At 40.4% G+C, this 19271-nt stretch overlaps 1 protein-coding gene across 1 annotated transcript in view; it reads left to right on the top strand.

Moving 5' to 3' along the window:
* Positions 1 to 19271, top strand: part of FRMPD4 (FERM and PDZ domain containing 4) — a 535550-nt gene that overhangs the window by 472072 nt on the left and 44207 nt on the right. Inside the window, exon 5 of the mRNA XM_087426512.1 lies at positions 17578 to 17623. Within this exon, the coding sequence (XP_087282638.1) occupies positions 17578 to 17623 (46 nt within the window). The remainder of the gene's footprint in view (positions 1 to 17577; positions 17624 to 19271) is intronic.

Genomic DNA, 19271 nt, shown 5'->3' with positions numbered 1-19271 from the left:
GATTGTGGGCTTCTTGAGGACAGGGAACCTGTTATGTTCTCCATATCCTTATAGCCTAGCATGGTCCCAGGTACCTAATGTTTATTGAATGAAAAAAAAAGTGAATGAATGAATATGTGAATGAATGAGATCCAAATTAGGCTGGGTAGTTTTGAAAACCTTTATTCTTGTGTCTGACTTCCTTCTGAAAAAAGTTAATGGGTTTCTTTCTAAATTCTAATAGTGACAACAGGCATTCTAGAGCTTTCCTTGCTGTATGACACCCACTAAAAACACGAATTACACTCAATACATTTAAATTTTCACCTGTAACTCCACTAGGTTTCCTATGCACGGGATAATTTCTGCCGGATACTACCCATTGACACCATCCTCTCCCTCTGTATTGACTCCATTACTGAAGAGTGGTTCTCACCAGGCTTCTTTGCGTCAACAGCATCTTCTTCAGCTCTCCCCAGTCTTCCTTTCCAGCCTTCTCTCTCTCAAGAGCCACTCACCCATCTTGTGTCCTAGTTATGCTTGGAAATACACTATTCCCTAATGAGACCCAAAGCATTACTGCCTGTAGAACTATTTTCAACTTGCTGATCCTGGAAACCCCTTTTCTTGCCAAGCTCTTAGCCATCCATCAAGATCCAATCCAAAAGCTGCCTTCTCTATGGTTCTCCACCAATTTCCCTCCTATCTCCCGCAAGTCGAAGCTGCTCTTTTCCCGTTCCATGTTTCCAAGACATCTGCAGTAGCTTTGCTTTACAGCTGTCAAATCCCGCCCTGCCAGGTGAAGTGGACAAATTGCTTAGCCTCTCTGCTCCACAGTTTAGTCAACTGCCGAATAGAGAAGGCGATACTTACCTATCAGTGGCATTATGGAAATTAAACGAAACAAGATGGGACCATGCTTTGGAGCCTGTAAAGACAAACACAACATGTATCTTTATTGGGCAGCTCTAATGAGCCAATAGAAAACGGTAAAACTTTAGGGTATGGGCACTCTGAATACTGATAGTGACTTTATCGAGGACAGAGGGAAAGAACATTTGTGCACGTGGCTTGGGTTGGTTTCCTGGCTCTACCTCGAATGAGCAATGTGGCTTTGGACAAGATGCTTAAGCTCTTTGAAGAGAGCCTATTTTCCTATATGTAAAGTGGAAATAATGAAAACTACCTTACAGAGTTATTCTGAGATTAGAGACGATGAGGGTCAAGCAGCCCAACCCAGGCCTAGTGCAGTCAGTGATGAATAATAAATGGAAGCTGACATAGCTCTGATGACTTGTACTCAAATGGTTTCTGATGTTCCCTTATCATCTCCCACATGAACGCTACTGGTTGGGACACACACTCCGGACAAGAGACAATGTCATGTGACTTGACAAGTTCTGAGAGAGAGTGATTGTCAGACCCGTGAGACTGAATTCCATCCTGGAAAGCTGCCGACCTGGACGAGTGTCAAGATCCTGCTTTAGAAACCTGCTTTGCAAACCGGCGCACTCCCAGGCTTCTCCGAGTCACAGCTGAGAACAGTCTAGAGCGTCATGTCAGCTCCCGCAGGAGTTATTCTCAGAACCTCAGGGATGTGAGCTCAGACAATAGCTCCCAGAACTTGCAGCATGCATGGTAGGGGGAGAGCAATTCTTTATGTGGCAGTGAAGTGAGCCAACTCCATCACTGGGCTAAACTCTCCTCTGTATCTTCTGGAATGCTCTCCCTCAGGGCTCTGGAGACAGGAATTAATAATAAGAAAAACAGTAACAGTTTAATGACAACAACAGCAGGCACCATCATTTATGAAGACGTATGGGTCAGGGCAGTGTGTGATGCATCTCTCATGCCTTATCCTACTTAACGCTGCCACTCGTGACCCAGATTCTGCCCCAGGGTTGAGCCTGCGACTGGGTCTGTAGCAAGGACCCTCCTCCTGCAGCAGCAGTGGATATGCTTTGGTAAATGAGGATTTTTTTTTTTTACTTTTGTCACCTGGGCTCTAAGTATTTTAATTTCCAGAGTCTCTGTATCTTCATCTCTAAATGGGAATAGTAATACCTAATTCCTAGCATACTTGAAGGAGTACATGAGAGATATTGGGTGTGAAGTGCTTTACACAGTCCCTACCATACAGTAGGTGTGAAATAAATGGTGACTTATACTGGTAGTTTCTCTGAGAATGTCGCTGGTTGGCCCCACGTAGATCCTAACCATCCCTCATTCCTCTCTGTGTTGAAACCTTGTGCAGAGTAGCCTTCTAATCAAAAACAGTCCAAGCCATGTGACTCCAAGCAACCCATTTCTCTCTTTTCCCAATTTGTTCCCTCTTTTCTTTAAGGAGAGGGAGTCTTTCCTCCCACCTGCCCCTGCAGAGCTGTCATGGATGTTGAAAGGTTGCCATGGACACCAGTAGGCCTGTAGGCAGATGGAGTAATCTGGGAAGACTTCAGAGGAGTGATTCCTGGAGAGTGTTCTGAAGAAAGAGGGTGGGGTATCATTTGCTGTTGAAGAAAAGGTCGCAGGAAGCTCTAGGTGAAGGACATTGAACGAAACAGCTTTATTAATATAGGGGACTCATGTAATTTGCGGTCCAGTCCAGTTGCTGCATCTTCCAGATGGAACACAGATGGCCAGAGGTGGAAGGGGCTCGCCCAGGCCCACTTCCAGCCAGCTAGGGCATCCTCTGCTCAAATGCCCAAGTCCCAGGTTGTTCCATGGAATAGCAACCCCAGACGGGCAGGGATTCTTTTCTGTTTTGTTCACTGGTGTATCCATATAGCCTAGAACAGTTTGACACATAGTAGGGGCTTGTCAAACGTTTGTTGAATGAATTCCAGTGGTCTTTAAAGTTGAAATGTAAGTGAAGATAAGTAGAAAGCTACTGGGTGTATCCCCTACTGGGGGGGAAAGTTTAGGAATCTGACTTGAATCTGAGATGCAGTTGGAAATCATCTTAGTATTTTGAGAAGGGAAGTGGCGTGATCAACCTAATACCTCAGTAAGATGGTTCAGATTGCTTCCAAATAGACCAGAGAGAAAGGAGACTGGAGGCATTCCACTTCTTGATAAAAATGTTATTTTCTCCAAATATGGTTATTGAATAAATTAACGTGAAAAACAGTTCATGTCTTGGTGGTCGTGAAAGCCATAAGCGTCTCGTTATCATCTTACCTGACAAAGTTGAACATATCCATGGAGCCTGAGATAGGAATTTAACTTCTCTTACTATAAAGTGCAACAAGCTGACGTTCAGCCTTGCCTTCTGAAATGTTCAGTTTAAAACAACAGTTTCACGTACTGGCCTTTGCACACTAACTCGCCTAGAGCACGTAATATCAGTGTCTGCCCTTGGGACCAGGCATTTATTGTTGCCTGGGGAGAATATTCTCGGTGGGTGTTAAGAACACAGAGCACAATGATGGAAGTGAAGGCAATAGCCATATCAACAAGATGGAGAGGATGCTTTTAGCAAAATGGATGTAAAATCTAGATATTTCCTGGACAAGAGCAAGAGGGGGAAAACATCTCGCAATCACTCCGCCTCCTACATAGCTGCGTGGCTAGGTAGATGAAGTTTACTAAACACGATGGCCAAGAAGTGCTTCTCTATAACACTTGCTTCTTTGAATTATTTTCTCTCCCTTCCCTCCCTCAGTCCCTGCTCTCATCCACCCACTAGGATCTTTTTTTTTTTTTTTTTTTCTTTTTGGCAGTCTTCAAGGAAAAATAATGAAAAGAAAAAGAACTGGAATTTACATAATACCTTTCTTCCAAGATACTAAAAGCAGTTCACCCGTCTATAATTTGTTCTCACAATAATCCTCTGAACAGGCCTCTTATTATTATTATTATTATTATTATCGTCATCATTATTATTTCCATTTTGCAGTCACATCGCTTGCTGCTGGGACTTTTAGCTAACACCTCATTTCTTGAACAATTTTAGCCCCTCAGCGTATGTATAAAAACGGCTTCAACTGCCACCTCCCTTTTGTGATTGTGCCACATAGTCCATTGCAGTCTCTGGGCCTCTGTTTAATTTTAGCGTTTAAAAATATATTACATCCCTGTTTAAATTGTGAGAGCACTGCAGGCCTGGCAAACGGAAGGAGAAGTACGGGCTGAAAGGGAGCAGAATCAAACATAAATACCTTCTGAACTAAGAGGGAAATGGAAAGCAACTGTCAAGGCAAATTGATTTGAATTGCATAAGAATATGATGTGTTTGACTTGGGATATGAACTATTCTTTCTAACAGCTTCAACTTGGCAGATGACGCTACCTGTCTCTTTCTAATCTCTTCCAGTCTTTCAGCTCCAAATTTGTATTGGCTTCAAATTTTTTAATGTTTCAAAAATGTTTCCAGCTCCCTGAATTCCTCTAGTCATCTCACATGCCCCATGACAGCAGTGCCTCCGTGGGAATGACCCTGAAATGGCATAAACCAGTTGCAAGTGGTCTCGTAATTTCCCCAACAATCCATTCCTATTTTGGCCCACTGCCTAATTTATGTTTAACATGGAGAGATTTTATTCAGCAGACCAGATGTTGAATCTGACGTTTTTCCTCTCTTTTCTTCTTCTCTTACACATATTCAGTGTTACACCAAATTCTCGTTCTTCTCTCTATATTATACCTGTCCTACTATTAGATGAGAGCTGTATCAGTCAGCTATTGCTTTGTAACAAATAACCACAAGATCTCAGTGGCTTATAACAACCAGCATTTCTTTTTTTATTATTGTGGTAAAATATAGTTAACATAAAATTTGCCATTTTAACCACTTTTAAGTGTATTATTCAGAGGCATTAATTACACTCAAGAATGTTGTAGAACCATCACCACTACCTGTTTCCAAAACTTTTTCATCACCCCAAACGGAAACTCTGTCCCCATTAAGCAAAAACTCTCCATTCCCCCCTCCTCCTAGCCCCTGGTAACCTCTAGTCTACTTTCTGCCTCTATGAATCTGCCTATTCCAGATATTTCATATAAGTGGAATCATACAATATTTGTCCTTTTGTGTCTGTAAATAAGCGTTTCTTTCTCATGCATCTGAAAACTGGTTGAGGTGGCTCTGCTGATCTTGGCTGGGCTTGCCTAGAAGCTGCAGATGAGGTTCAGATCTACTCTACAGGTTTTTCATCTTCTTTGGACCAGGGGGCTAGCCAGAGTATGATATGCACATGGTGATACAGAGCATGAATGGGCAAGCAGGAGCAGGCATGGCCTCTGAAAAAGTAGGCTCTGATCTGGCACACTGTCACTTCTGTCCCTCTTCCATTGACCAAAGCAAGTCATTGGCCAAGCCCAAAGTCTAGGGTCATGTAAGTAAATGTCACCACTTTCTAGCCACATGACATTATTAAAAGTGCTTTCACCTTTCTGAGCCTCATTTCCTTATCAGTAAAATGGGGACAATAGTATTACCTATCTCCTAGGGTGTTGTGATCATTACTGGAATGCTCTACGTTTACAATATAAAATAGCAAGCAATATTATTGTCATTCTTAAAATGTAAATAATAGAAAAGCAACCAAATCCAATAAAACTTTATCTTTGCTTTTCATTGAGGAAAAGAAGTTTAAGTTAGAAGAGGATACTGGACACCTTCATGGTAATTCAGAATGGGATTTAGAATTGCAGATTAAGGCCTACTGGAATTCGATGAACTAGTAGCAATAATTTTCTCCATTGGTTTTTCTATTTGCTTTTAGCAGTAGAACCCTTTCTTCAACAGAAGCCTGACCCACAATCCCAGAGCATAAAGCAGTGGAGGGTTTCTGGTTGAAAAGAGACAGGGGTATCAAGGGTCTTCCCACTGGCAAGTGTCCCTGTCTCAGAAGGGTTTCATGGAGCACAGTTTGAAAACCACTAATTTAGTCCAAACTCCCACCTCTTCCAGATGAAAAAAAGTGAAGCCCAGTGGGGTGATGTGATTTGCCTCAAATGTATATGAGAAACAGAAGCTCCTTTTAAGTTCTAATAATGCTCACCTCACTTAGAGGTGTTACCGGGACAGCCAGAATGCCACTCTGGTGCCTTCTGAGTGCTGTGCTTCTAGATCCATATCTGAGTTTCTACAGAGCAACTTAACAATTAAGGACACAGACTTTGGAGTCAGAAAGCTCAAGTCTGTGTTCTGGTTCTTCTGGTTACTGAATGTGTGAACTGGGACCATTTAATTGATCTCTCTGCACCTCAGTTTCCTCATCTCCAAAATGGGCATGACAGTACCTTCTTTACAGGATTATTGGGAGGCTTGAATTAGGCAAAACAAAAAATATATGTAGTACAATGTTTGGCACATGGTAATCATTCAGAACATATTAGCTATTAATCTAGTTCATATTTTGTGGTTGTTGCTGTTGTTCAAAGTTTTTTCCAGTTTTGTATGAACTCGAGCCCAGAGGAATCCATTTGGGGAAATATTGAAACAGTATTACTTAAAATCTTTAGCAATTATCATATTATTTCAGCAAAATATAGCATTTCTTAATTTTAGGGATAAATTATTAAAATTTTTTTTCTCAAGAATGGGCTGCTGCAAAGTTTATACAATATAATTTCTTGTCCCTGAACACCATTTCTGTCTCTGTGTGCCTTCCAACAATCAGATCTAGCTGGCCAAACTGCCCCCCTCCTTTAGAATGAGATAGAGATCACACTAAAATTTTGGAGGAGGATCGTCTTTGTGTTTCTTGGGAAAATATCTCTAGATGAGCGTCTAGAACAGCATTGTCCAATAGATTATTCTGCGATGATGGAATATGGTAGCCTGTAATTACTTGTGGCTATTGAGCACTTAAAATGTGGCTAGTGCAACAGAGGAACTGGATTTTTATTTTATTTTATTTAGTGAATTTAAATGTAAATAGCCAGGTCTAGAGACTTCTTTGTATGTTCTGAGCCAACAAGAATGCTCTTGCAAATTTTGATATTTAGCTCTTCAAATAACACATCCTTGAAGATATAGACAGACAAAAAGAGGATGGCAAGAATGCTTTCATATTGGAAGTAGATCAAGCAGCCAGAAATGAATGAGATGATGTGAGTTAATCCTCTCTTTTCTCAACTCATCAGAATGAGCTTGGACTATTACCAACTGCTCACCAGGACTTTGGGGCTCCCAATAATTTTGATACAGTTGGTACTATTTAGTTTGGGTGAGTTGAATGTTACATGCTCATACCTTCTTGCACCCCTCACTCAGCTGACAAAGCTTTAACTACCTGAGTAACTTTAAGACATTCTTCTCCATCCCCTCCTTTGTGAGACATAAATTGATTGCTTATTTAACATAAAGTCTTTCAGTCATAATAGCACTTATCTCCACATGTACTCAAGAAAATGTGTTGAGATGACAGCATGTATTGAGGGACTGCAAGTTGTTCCAATAGCTGGCAGAACAGAAGGAGCTCAGTCAGACACTAAGAAGAGTAAAAGAATAAAGTAAAGGAAAGCTATTGGAGTTCGTAGAATTAAAGAGATACACACGTGACAAGATCAGGAAGGAATGATAGAGCCAAATAAAACAGCGTCTTTGCCTGAACACATGTATACCCTATGACCTAGCAGTTCCCCGCCTAGGTGTATACGAAAAAGAAATGCATACATATGTTCACCAAAATACATATACAAAATATTATTAGCAATACTATTTTTTACAGCCCCAAGTTGAAAACCACCCAAATGGCCATCAATGGTAAATGGATAATGACTGTACCACTCCCCATTGGGTAGTATAGTCACACAATGGCACATGATAATTTGGATGAATCTCAAGCACAATGCTGAGTTAAAGAAGAAAGAAAAGTAAATAGTTCATGCTATGTGATTATATTGATAAAATGTTCCAAATGGGGTCCAACTATTCTGTGGTGTTAGAAGTCAGGATAGTGCTTTTCCTTGTGGGGGGTATATCTGATATAGCCCAGGGTTTCTCAATCTTGGCACTACTGACATTTTAGGCTGAAAATTCTTTGTTTTGGGGGGTTGTACTGTGCATTGTAGGATGGTTAGCAGCATCCCTGTCCGCCCCCCTCTAGATGCCACTAGCACTTGCCTCTTTGTGACAACCATAAATGTCTCCAAATATTGCCAAATACTCGCTGTGGGGCAAAATCATTGCCCATTGAGAATCGCTGATGTATCCCAAATGGCTTACATCTGCTAGCTACTCAGTAAATACTTATGGAAGGAATGAATGAGGTAAGAGCTATTAGTGTAATACATGTGTATAAAATAATTTTATCTTGAGAGACCCTGCTGCCCTTTATAAATCTTAAATGTAAGTACCAGTTTCATCCATTAGTTCAAGGTAATTAGTTCAAAGGCAAAGGACAACATTCATTCAGCAAAAAAAATGAATTAAATGGACAAAAAATTTAGGTCAAACCAAAAACAAATACCATACAAATAAAACTCTCTTAGCAGCAGTTTCCAAATTCAGAATGCCTAACCTGAAATTTTACTGCAAAGATTTAAAAAATACAATAAAATAAAGGGCTTGAAATGAGACAATTTCATTAAAATGTTAATTTTGATAATCACTGCATCATTTATATGGACTTTAACCTAGTAACCCAATATTCTTCACAAAGAAAAGCACATCCTAAGCCTTAAATACATTCAGTAAAATGTGAATTAGGCTTTGCAAAGAATTCTGGCTTCTCCCTAAGTTTGTATTCAAGTCATTGGTTGTATGTAAGCTATTTAATTCTAAACTTAAAATTATAATGTACTTTAATCTTTTCTCTGCAAAGTTCAAATATATACCCCACAATGCACTGACAATTGTGCCCTCAAAATTCTTAGTAATGAAGCATTTTTAGTCCTAGACTCTGATTGGGTCTTTTCCTCTCCCCTAAATTTATTGGTTCTTTTCCCTTCCACCTCATCTCCAAAAGTCCCTAATTTGTATTACAATTGTGCTAACCTCACTTCCAGCAATTAGAGTATCCTTTTCCGTACTTTCGTACATGTTTGTATGACAGATATTTTTTTAAGTGTGGGTCCCCATTACAGTATTCTGGGGAGCCTTTAGATTGGACACTTTCCCTTCCTTGACAAGGGAGACATGTTCAATATCGAAACCATTTGGCTCCTTTGATTGCTTGTTTTTTAAAAACGTAGTTTTCAAACTCTTTAAGGACAGATGATGTTCCAGTTTTCTATTGCCGCCCAACAAATGTAATGGCTTAATAAAATAATTTCTTATATCTCATGATTCTGTGAGTTGACTGGGCTCGTCCAGATGGTTCTCACTGGTATCTCTCATGTGGCTACAGTTAAATAACAGCTAGAGCTAGAGCCTTATAAAGGCTTGTTTGGGCTGGGCATCCAAGGTGGCTTCTTCACTCATATGTTGTTGCCTGGACTTGGACAGCTGACACAGCTGTGGCTGGCCAGGCAAGTCTCCCTCTCTCCACACTGCTTCTCCACATGGCTAGCTTCCTCACAACCTGGTGGTCGCAAGGTTATTGCACTTTTTACACGGTGACTGGCTTCTCTCAGAGTGAGCACTCCAAGATTCCCATGTAGACACTGCAAGGCTTCTAAGAGTTCTATCCAAGGCCTGGAAGTCAAGAAATGTCACTTCCACAATATTCTATTTGTCAAAAGTAAGTCACAGAACTAGTTAGGAGTCAAGGGGAGGAGATTACACGAAAGTATAAATAACAAAATGTGGTCCATTGAGGGCCATCTTTGGAGCCTCCATATCATAGATGGGAAAAGATGAACAATACAATCATCCAGTTTTTTAGGGTGAACTCTTTAACATATTGCTTAATAAGGATCTTTCCTTAAATTTTCTTCGTTTTCCCTTTGGCTGCCAAACTGATGGTCCTTTTTTTGCTGAGCAGTAAAACCCCTCACTCAAGGGTAAAATGGTAGTGTAGTGGGAGAGACATTGTCTGTAGAATTGGTAGAAGCCAAGCCAATGCTACTGGACAAGTGAACTCTTTGATCCATCTCCTCTCTGTCTTTGCTGCCCTGATGAGTATGGTGGATTCATTATGCCCATTTTCTTCCTCAGCATCCTCTGAACATAGTTGAGAAATGACAAGTAATCCCATTCCTCTTCTGTGTAGTTATCAAAGTAAAGGCGAGGTTCAGCAACAATGGGTAGAGTGTTAATGTTTCATAAAGTCCATGACAGATCACACAGCCTAAATTTGTTGACCTTGTTTGAATGCTTGGTCATTTGCTGGCCATTTCCATTCTCTCCAGCTAATGGCTTCAGTACCTATTCAGAATTTATACAGTGGATAATTACAAGCTCTTTCAGAGTGTTGGAAAGATCAACTAGATAAAGCATTAAACCTCCATTCCAAGTAGTCCTGTGGCGACTTTTCCAAAAATGAAAAGCAACGTATTTCCTCCAGCTTTGCCAGCAATTGACTAGGCTGACTCTATGTTATGGCTGGTTATCAGATCACAAAAATCTTAGTGTTCTTTTCACATTCCAGGATCAGGTAGGAAGAGAAAATAGAAAGCTTGCCAGCAGCTTCATAACACCCTAGGATTGCGGAAAGGCTCTTCTAAGCAAAGAATCATTGAAGAAATGCTGTTTATCGGTTCTTATTTCCATCACAGTGGCTGTCCACCAGCAGAGTTTAAGGGCTGAGATGCACCAGCTTGCAAGAAGAATTTTTTCTAATCTCTTTGAAGAACTCTGAAGTGCAAGAAGAAGAAAGAATCTTATGTGTGCATGTATTTACCTTACTTTAATTTTTTTTGTTTATTGCAGTAACGTTGGTTTATAACATTGTAAAAATTTCAGGTGTACATCATTGTACTTCTATTTCTGCATGGACTACATCATGTTCACCACCAAAATATCCTAGAAGTGAGAGTTCAAATGCCCTTTCCCTGTGCCTTACTGCCTTGCTTTCCAAATAAACATGCTGCACATCCATCTTTTGAGTTATGTTAGAATGTTATTTTACAGTTTACAAAATCCTTTCATATATAGCCCTAAATTACCTCTTTATTTTGCCTTTTAAAAACCTAACCTTTCAGCCTTCGTAGATTGATTCCTTACTTCCACTTTTGAAGTTTAAAATCTTATAGTTAACTTATTTGGACTAATTTTTTTAAAGCAAGACTCTTAAATTTTGACATAAAACATCTTCCTATATATTTTAGTTATTTTGTTTTTGTTTTGTTTTGTTTTCCCAATCTCTGAGGAAATCTCAGTGCTCTTCACAACTCTGTTAAATTTGTATCAATCTCTGAGTTAATCAAGGGATCTATTTAGTTGGTCTAGAAGGGAAATATACAGTAGCGCATGTCAAGATGATTATATGTTGCAATATCGAAATCATGTAAATATAAAGTGGGAAAGTCAGTTAAAGAAAGGTGCCTGCTCTAAGAAAAAGAGAACACCAGCTTTAGCTTCATTATTGAAAGAGATTTTAATACCAAAAGCCTCATTAGAATCTGAGCTTCTTCCTCACATCGCTTTGCTTGCTGCAACAGAATCACATCCAGTGAAATTAAAAGTGGGATGTGATGCCAAAGTGTGACCTGCAACCGCTGATGCTGGGTGACCCAAACATGTTTCAAGGGACTCTCCATCAAAAAAGGATAAGAAAAGACTTTTATTAAAGAAATGAAGAGAGAGCACTTGAAGGCAAATTTGATAGGAGTGGTTTAGGGTAGGTTAGACCATATTTTCCTCTGCAGGTCAACACTGTGATTCAGAGATTAAAATGATGGTTTTAACAAACTCAACCACTTAAAAAATATTGGTGCTACAAGTTGAAATTATTCTTCAAAAGTAGGAAATTCACTTGGAATTTATTATGAAATAATACTTCTCTAAATGTGCTTCTAACTGGATTTTTAAAACTCTCTAGCTGTTTTAGGCCTTCATAAAAAGAAGTTATCTGATTACTTGAATGTGACATTTTCCATTCTCAATTCCAATCTTTCTGTCGAGGCTATTTTAAAATGGCTTAGGTCTTTTTTTTTCCTCCTAGGACCTTAGGTTTAGGACTCTAATGGATCTAAAACATTATGACGTTAATTCTTTTTGTCTGGCAGATTATAATTAAATAACTATAGATGAGAGAAAACAGAAGAAAAGTACATCCTCAGTCCAGATTATAAATAGCATATTGGAAATTTTTATTTCAATTCAAATAACTTCATTCATTCGTTAAATGGTAAAATCAAAATCAATCTAGGTTAACTTTCAGGCAATTTACAGAGAATTATGATAAACTCAAAGACTTTAAATGCCATAAATATAATAGACATATTTTGAAAAATGGTTCCCATTTTCAAATTAACAAGGTATACTGAGCAATGCTTCTTCCTGATATTCTTGACAAAACAAAATTCTGTGTGAAGTGGATTCATAGGTGAAAGCTACTTTTGAAATATTTAAAGTTTACTTGGTTGCGAATCTCTCTTTGTTAGTGTGGCAGACAGAATCTAAGATGGCCCCCAATGGTCTTTGCCTCCTGATATTCATAGCTTTGTGTATTCGCCGCCTCTCTTTTAGTATGGGTGGGACCTGTGACTTTCTTCTAACCAATAGAATATGGCAAAGGTAATGGGATATCACTTCCATGCTTGTGTTACATAAGATTGTAACTTCCCTCTTGCCAGCAGACTCTCTCCTTTGCTGGTTTTGACGAAGCAAGTTGCCATGTTGGGGAAGCCCATGTGGCAAGGAACTGAGGGTGACCTCTAGTCAACTGCCAGCTGGGAACTGAGGCCCCTGGTTTCACAGCCTAAAAAGGAATTTAATCCTACCAAAAACCATGGAAGTGTGCTTGGAAGTGGATCCTTCCCAATTGGGCTTTTAGATGAGACCTCAGCCCTGGGAACACTTTGCAGTCTTGTGGGAGAACTGAAAAAAGATAACCAAGTTAAGCCATGCTCATATTTCTGACTTATAGAAACTGTGAGGTAATAAATGTATGTTGTTTTAAGCCACTAAGTTTGTGGTAACTTGTTGTGCAGCACTAGGTAACTAATAAAGCTAGCTTCTCTGGTAGGGCAGAATAATGACCCCCCACAAAGATGTCCACATCCTAATCCCCAGAGCTTGAGACTTTGCAGATGTGATTCTGTTAAGGTTGAGGCAATTATCTTGGATTATCCAGGTGGACCTGATGTAATCACAAGGGTCCTTGTAAGTGAAAGAGGAAGGCAAGAGAGTCAGGGAGAAATTTAAAGATGCTACATTGCTGGTTTTGAAGATGGAGGAAGGGGCCATGAACTGAATTACAGGAAGCCTTTAGAAGCTGGAAAAGTTCCAGAATGAATGCAGCCCTGACACCTTGATTTTAACCTAGTGAAGCCCATTTCAGACTTTTGACCTCCAGACTTGTAAGATAATAAGTATGTGTTGTTTTAAGACACGGAGTTTGTGGTAATTTATTACAGCAGCAATAGGAAGCCAAAAGAGTGTCAGTGCTTATTTTCTTAGCATCTAAGATGAAAAACAAAAGTCCTTCTCCAGGGGCTAGTCTGCTTCTAACAGACTGCACTGGAGCTGTGAATATCTGCTTCCCTTCCCAGAAGTGAACAAATAAATATGGTGCCATTGAGCATTGCTCTAGAGAAAATTAGCATTTTTCCCACAGTCTTGTGTGCCTATCCATTCTCCTGTCCACCCCACCACCTCATATCCTTCATACTTGTGTTTACCTTTTTATTGTTTCTTCTTACGGTTCTTTTTAAGCACTCACTGTCTTAGTCAAGGATTGTTTGGACTCAAAGAATATGATTTATTCAAGTCAGTTTAAGTAAAGAGAAATTGGGGATAAGTATAGCAGGTGGGTCTCAGGGTCGAATCGTAAAGCAAGTGTTTTTTTCCCCCCTTGCCCATTCATACCGGTCCTCCAAGGCCATTTCTTCCTTAGCCCTCAACAAAATCTCAGACAGGCCCCATAAATGTATTGAGCAGGTTCAGAAAAATTCTCCAGTCACTTGTAACTACACAATTTGTAATCTGTAGTTAAAACGTTCAATTGTCATGTAATGGTCAAAACTCCCAGCTCCACAAAACTTCTCCCTTGCCCCTATTTCTGGCCTGAGAAGCTTGCAGTGGGTTAAGGGGCAGTCCCCAACATTCTTCTGTAGCTTTGGCTCCTTCCACATTGAAACGGGACCAGGACAGGGAGGTAAAAAGCAGGAAAGTTCTCACTTGAGTGGCACCAACGTAATCCAGCATTGATTTCCTCTATCCATGGAAGATAATGAAGGTTGACTCTTTCCCTTGTGGGCACTTTTGTGGATTCCTGGAAGATTTCTGTGTTGGCTTGCTCCAACTGCAGCTCCCTTGAGTCAGACGGAACCCAAAGGCCGGCTATGTCCAACAGTCCTCAGCTTCTACGTCTTTATACTAAGGCCCTCTCGTCCCTGGAAGAAGTTCAGTTGAGCAAGATGCCTTCATTAAATGACCCCAGGGCACCATTTCTATTGCATCTTCCATGTATCGTCCGCAGGAATTGCACATTTTGGGCCTGCCTCGGTGGAAGGGTAGTAATTTTGCAACTATAGCCTCTGCTCTTTGGGTATGTGCTGCTTCCGCCAGCCTCTCCCTGTTCCCTTTTTCTTTTTTTTTTTTTTTTTTTCAATTAAGTCATAAGTCAGGCCCTAAGGTGAATAAGGGGTTAATGGTCCCAAACTCTGGTTTTCAGTACCTCCTTTGAAAGTCCTGGAGCACCCTGCTTTGGCATGTAGCGGTGATTGACATCTTTGGCATGAGGCCTCAGCCAGATCTGCCTCAATCATCTAGCATCCTGTAACATATGAACGCATATGGCTTCGATCTTTTTTTCCTCCTAGGATTGGGTTAGGAATCATAAGGGACACAAAGCACTATGGAGTTAATTCTTCTTGTCTGGCAGGTGATAATTAAGTACTTACAGATGAAAGAAAACAGAAATAAAAGCCCATTCCCAGAACTGATGATAGATATCATACTGAGATATTTTACATAAATCATTTTATTTCTAACAGAATGGTGAACAACCAGCTCTCAGGAATAGTGGGAACCAGGATTGCTCAGGGGCCACTGGCATCTCTAACCTTTACTCTTAGCCATGAATGTGATTCGGCTCCCAACTCTCATCATCTGTGTCTCTTAGTTCTGATTCTGGAGAGGAAATCTGATTGGCTCATTCCAACACTCAGGTCCAATCAGCTGTGGCCAGACAATGAGGTCCGGGGACACAATGCCTGCTAATGAGGGCTCTGGGAGCAGACTTGGGCAGAACAGGCCAGGCAGGACAAACAGGTCCACTACCAGGGCTGCCACGCTCCCAGATTCTTCAGCCAACGGGGCTATATCCCATTTCTCATCTGCTGAATGTTGCTTGTTTCCTATAAACTAGGGAAACTTGACTGAAAGCTAAGAAGCAGTGCTTTGATTCTGTTTGTGTTGCTTTCTGCACATTTGTTCCTCTTATGGAGACACCTGCGTGGGAAACAGTGGGAGCCTAGGGATCACATTAAATCCAGCAAGGGAGTGATAGTTTGGTGCCGTGGAACAGGCCCACAGAGTTGGGAGGCTGGTTCTCTATTGTCTTGGTGAGCAAATTAGGGATCACTTTAGAGACTTCCCCTTAAATAATTTATTATAAGTTTGCTTACATATGACTACCCCAAATTTCTTCATCCTCCTTCAAATTGTGAGTTTTTATAAACCACAGGTGCAGTGAGTTGACTTAATCAAATTCATAAATTCATGGTATAAATGATAATCATCATAGACTCATGCAAGGCCCTTCTCTGATTTTATATATTTATCCTCGCACCCACTCCCATCTCCCACAAGAGGAACCCATTCTAATATGTTTAGTGTGTATCCTGTCATGCATTCTTCCGAATATATGTTGCTGTTTTGTGCACAGGTATTTTGAGCTTTTGTAAACGGTATTATGTTATATATCTCATCCTGTTTCTCACACTATGTTTTAAGGTTCATCCAAGTAATTAATATGCACATCTAAACCTCTGCTTCCTCCTGCTGCATCATTCCATGATGCTCATCCACACGTTCACATATTTACTCTCCTAGAGACGGACAACCAACTTGCCTCCAATGCTTCACCTCCACACATTCCACTGCAGGGAACATCCTCATCCACGTTCCCTTAAAGTCTAGTGACAGAATTTCTTTGTGATATAAACCAGAATGGCTGGGTCGTAGTGCTTGTGACACTAAAGTTTGCCTAGTGATGCCACATTACTCCCCTTAACTGCTACACGTGTCTACATGCCCACCAGCAATGCAGAATCATTCATCTTATCCACTGAATTCTTGTTTGACTACACTGTTGCTCTCTGACTCCATCTAATGAGAATACTAGCTGTCTACTCCCATTATTGGGATGCTCTGCCAACCCTTGGCAACTGGGAACTCATGGGAGCGGACAGGCCACTGTCAACAGTGTGCTGCCCTCCCCACCATCACCATCATCCTAAATGTTCTAATTCTTTCTTCCTTAAGTTCCTTGAGTTCTAGTCATCCCTTCCCTGCTCCCTAGGTTTCTGTCCTTCCCCTCCCCACTCCCTCCCTCAGGGCCCACACCCACCACTTGCTGTAGCAAGTCCCTAGAACATGGTCCAACCCAGCCAGACATGAGTGAGCCAAGCCCCAGAGCAGCTAGCACTAGAAATGTGATTTGCAGTGGCTTCTCCAAGGGAACAGATCCCCTTCGCTTTATTCATTTGGGCAATAAATCACAAAACCAGGTAATTAATTACAACCTACAGTAGAAAAAGTCAGCTCCTCCTCAACAAAGTGGCAACTGACCTTTCTCCTGTTCATGATTTAAAAAAAAGAAACAAAAGAAAGAAGGAAGAAAAACTATTACAACCCGTATTATGATTTGTCCCCCAGGGTTGGAGTTATTTGAAAGGTTTGCGTTACTTGGGGGAAATTAAATAAACCATTATATCACATTGTTCTGCTTTTAGTTACAAAGCGTTCCCTATTGTGAACAATATTACAATGAGTGCCTGTCTGAAATATTTATCTGGCCCAAGGTCCTCGGCATTGTTACCACAGATTTAGTAAGCCACACGCTATGGGAATTGATGTCTGCTGGGATGCTGTTTTTCCTTAAGAAACCTACATGACATTTTTCTTTCATGATGCTGACCCTGAGAAGATAATGATTTTCAATGAATTGATAGAATTTTTAAAAATCTATCGCCCTTACAGAAAATCACACAGAAATTTTTAAGCAGCTAAAGGAAAACCAGAAGGGGAGAATCAATTTTGAGAGCAGCAACAAGTGTAAAGAGATTGAGTTGACACTTCTAAAACCGATCTTCCCTCAACGAGTTTTATTGTAGAGCCCTGCTCTTTGGCATCGCAGATAATATTGCCCAACAGAAATCGCATAGGAAGCTTTCCCCCAGGCTTTGTTACACTGGGCAAGCGCTTGATTCTGGTTTTCTCTGTGGTCTGAAAGCACACTTCTGAGCTTTTTGATTCTCTGCCCTGGAAGCCCAAGGAACATTCACCAATGCATCACACGTTTCATTTCAAAAGAACACTGTTACTGTTAGAGTCCAGGCTCTGTGCATTTCATAAATGTTTGTTCTTCTCTCTTACAGAAGCTGCAAAGAATCGATACTCCTCACTGTCATTCAGCCTTACCCCGTAAGTGTCCTGTGAGTAAAAGTGCCACTGTGTGACCTCAGGTTTCTAGTCTCCTCCCGCTGCAGTAAAACGGGACAATGAATAACAGCAGAGAAAAATAGATGCATTCACAATACAAGTTCAAAAAACTTGATTATTTGTATTCTGTAGTCTGTGATAGCAGACCCATTCATTGGAGATTAAAGAAAGTAATGCATTTCCTAACTCTCTTGAAAAGCAGCTATTCAGTCCTATGTGACTCTCACATCTGGAAATGACACAAGACTTCTTATAGTTTCCAGCTTAAGAATCAAAAGTGTAATGGGAATATCTAGTTGTAAGAGGTTGAAGCATGTTTCTTTTACCCCCGTCTAAATAGTTTGGTAGAGAACTGGATATTTCAGTGAGACCTGCTTTAAAGGTGGGTATTAGTGGAAATATGGTCGTCAAAATTTGATTCGGCAGCCTTGGTCAGGAGGGTGGAGAGTGATTAAAATTGTACTGTCTTCAGTTTCTATGATTTTTTTTAAAACAACTTTATCATGGTGTAATTTACATATCATAAAATTCACCCATTTTAAGTGTATTATTCAATGATCTTCATAAAATTTACTGAAGTGTGCAGCCGTTACCACAGTCCAGTTTGAGAACACTTCCATCATCCCAATAAGATCCCTTGTTCCCACTTACAATGAATCCTCCCTCCCACCCTCAGTCCCAGACAGCCACCAATTTACTTTCTATTTCTACAGATTTGCCGTTACTTGTGAATTTCATACGTTGTCAGTTGACCTAAAAATACCAAGGCAAATTCCTTCAGATTTTTCCCAAAATGTTTACTGTCAGTATCTTGTGTGGCTTTCATATGGAGTGGCAGAGATTCCAACCTGCTTCTATTTTCTTCCCCATAGAGTTGGAGTGTTTCCATAGCAATTGAAAGGCTCTGAGATCTGCCAATCTCTATCTTCTGACCAAACTCTTCATCTCCTCTGTCCCAGAATTTTCATTCTAAGTGCTATGGGGTAGGCATTTAGGCAGGAAAAAAATACATATTCAAGATTCTGATAAGATCACAAATGGAACTAATCAAGACAACAAATTATGCCATGCAGGACATAACTATGTATATTAAAAGCTCAATTTAATATTGGCTGTTACTTTTAGTCCCACTTCTTTGACACAAATACACCCACGCCCCCCACCTACCCCCACACACACATGTTTGGATTTGAAAACTAAGGAGACAGGAGGATGTAAGAGAAACAAGATTTGAGATCTAGTTCCCAACAGTATAACAGATGACTCCCAGATCTCCTCAGAACCCTGGTCTCCTTATCTGTATGAGGGGAAGGTCAGATCACATCACATCCAAGGTCCTCTCTGCCCCACCATCTCGTGATTCCACGATTCCTTCCATATAAAGTACAGCTGGTCTGTTTTTAGATTGTTCCAGTTAGCCAAATTGTCACTCACACATACTTCAAATCTATCTACACTTCTTCATTTATTTGCAGTGGACAAATACATTTTGGTAAAGCCAATGTAAATGTCTATAATAAGCAAGTGATTGACTAACTATAAATTCCTGGCGGAATTTCAAGTTTACATTGCCTTTCCTGAATTCTTTCTCCCTGCTTTATAACCGATTAGCAATGCGAGATCAGAACCA

Source organism: Ceratotherium simum, chromosome X (genome assembly GCF_057802395.1).
Source record: "Ceratotherium simum simum isolate JZ-2026a chromosome X, ASM5780239v1, whole genome shotgun sequence".
Lineage (NCBI taxonomy): Eukaryota > Metazoa > Chordata > Mammalia > Perissodactyla > Rhinocerotidae > Ceratotherium > Ceratotherium simum.
The sequence above is the reverse complement of the archived record's forward strand: the minus strand, read 5'-3'. Positions and strand labels throughout refer to the sequence as shown.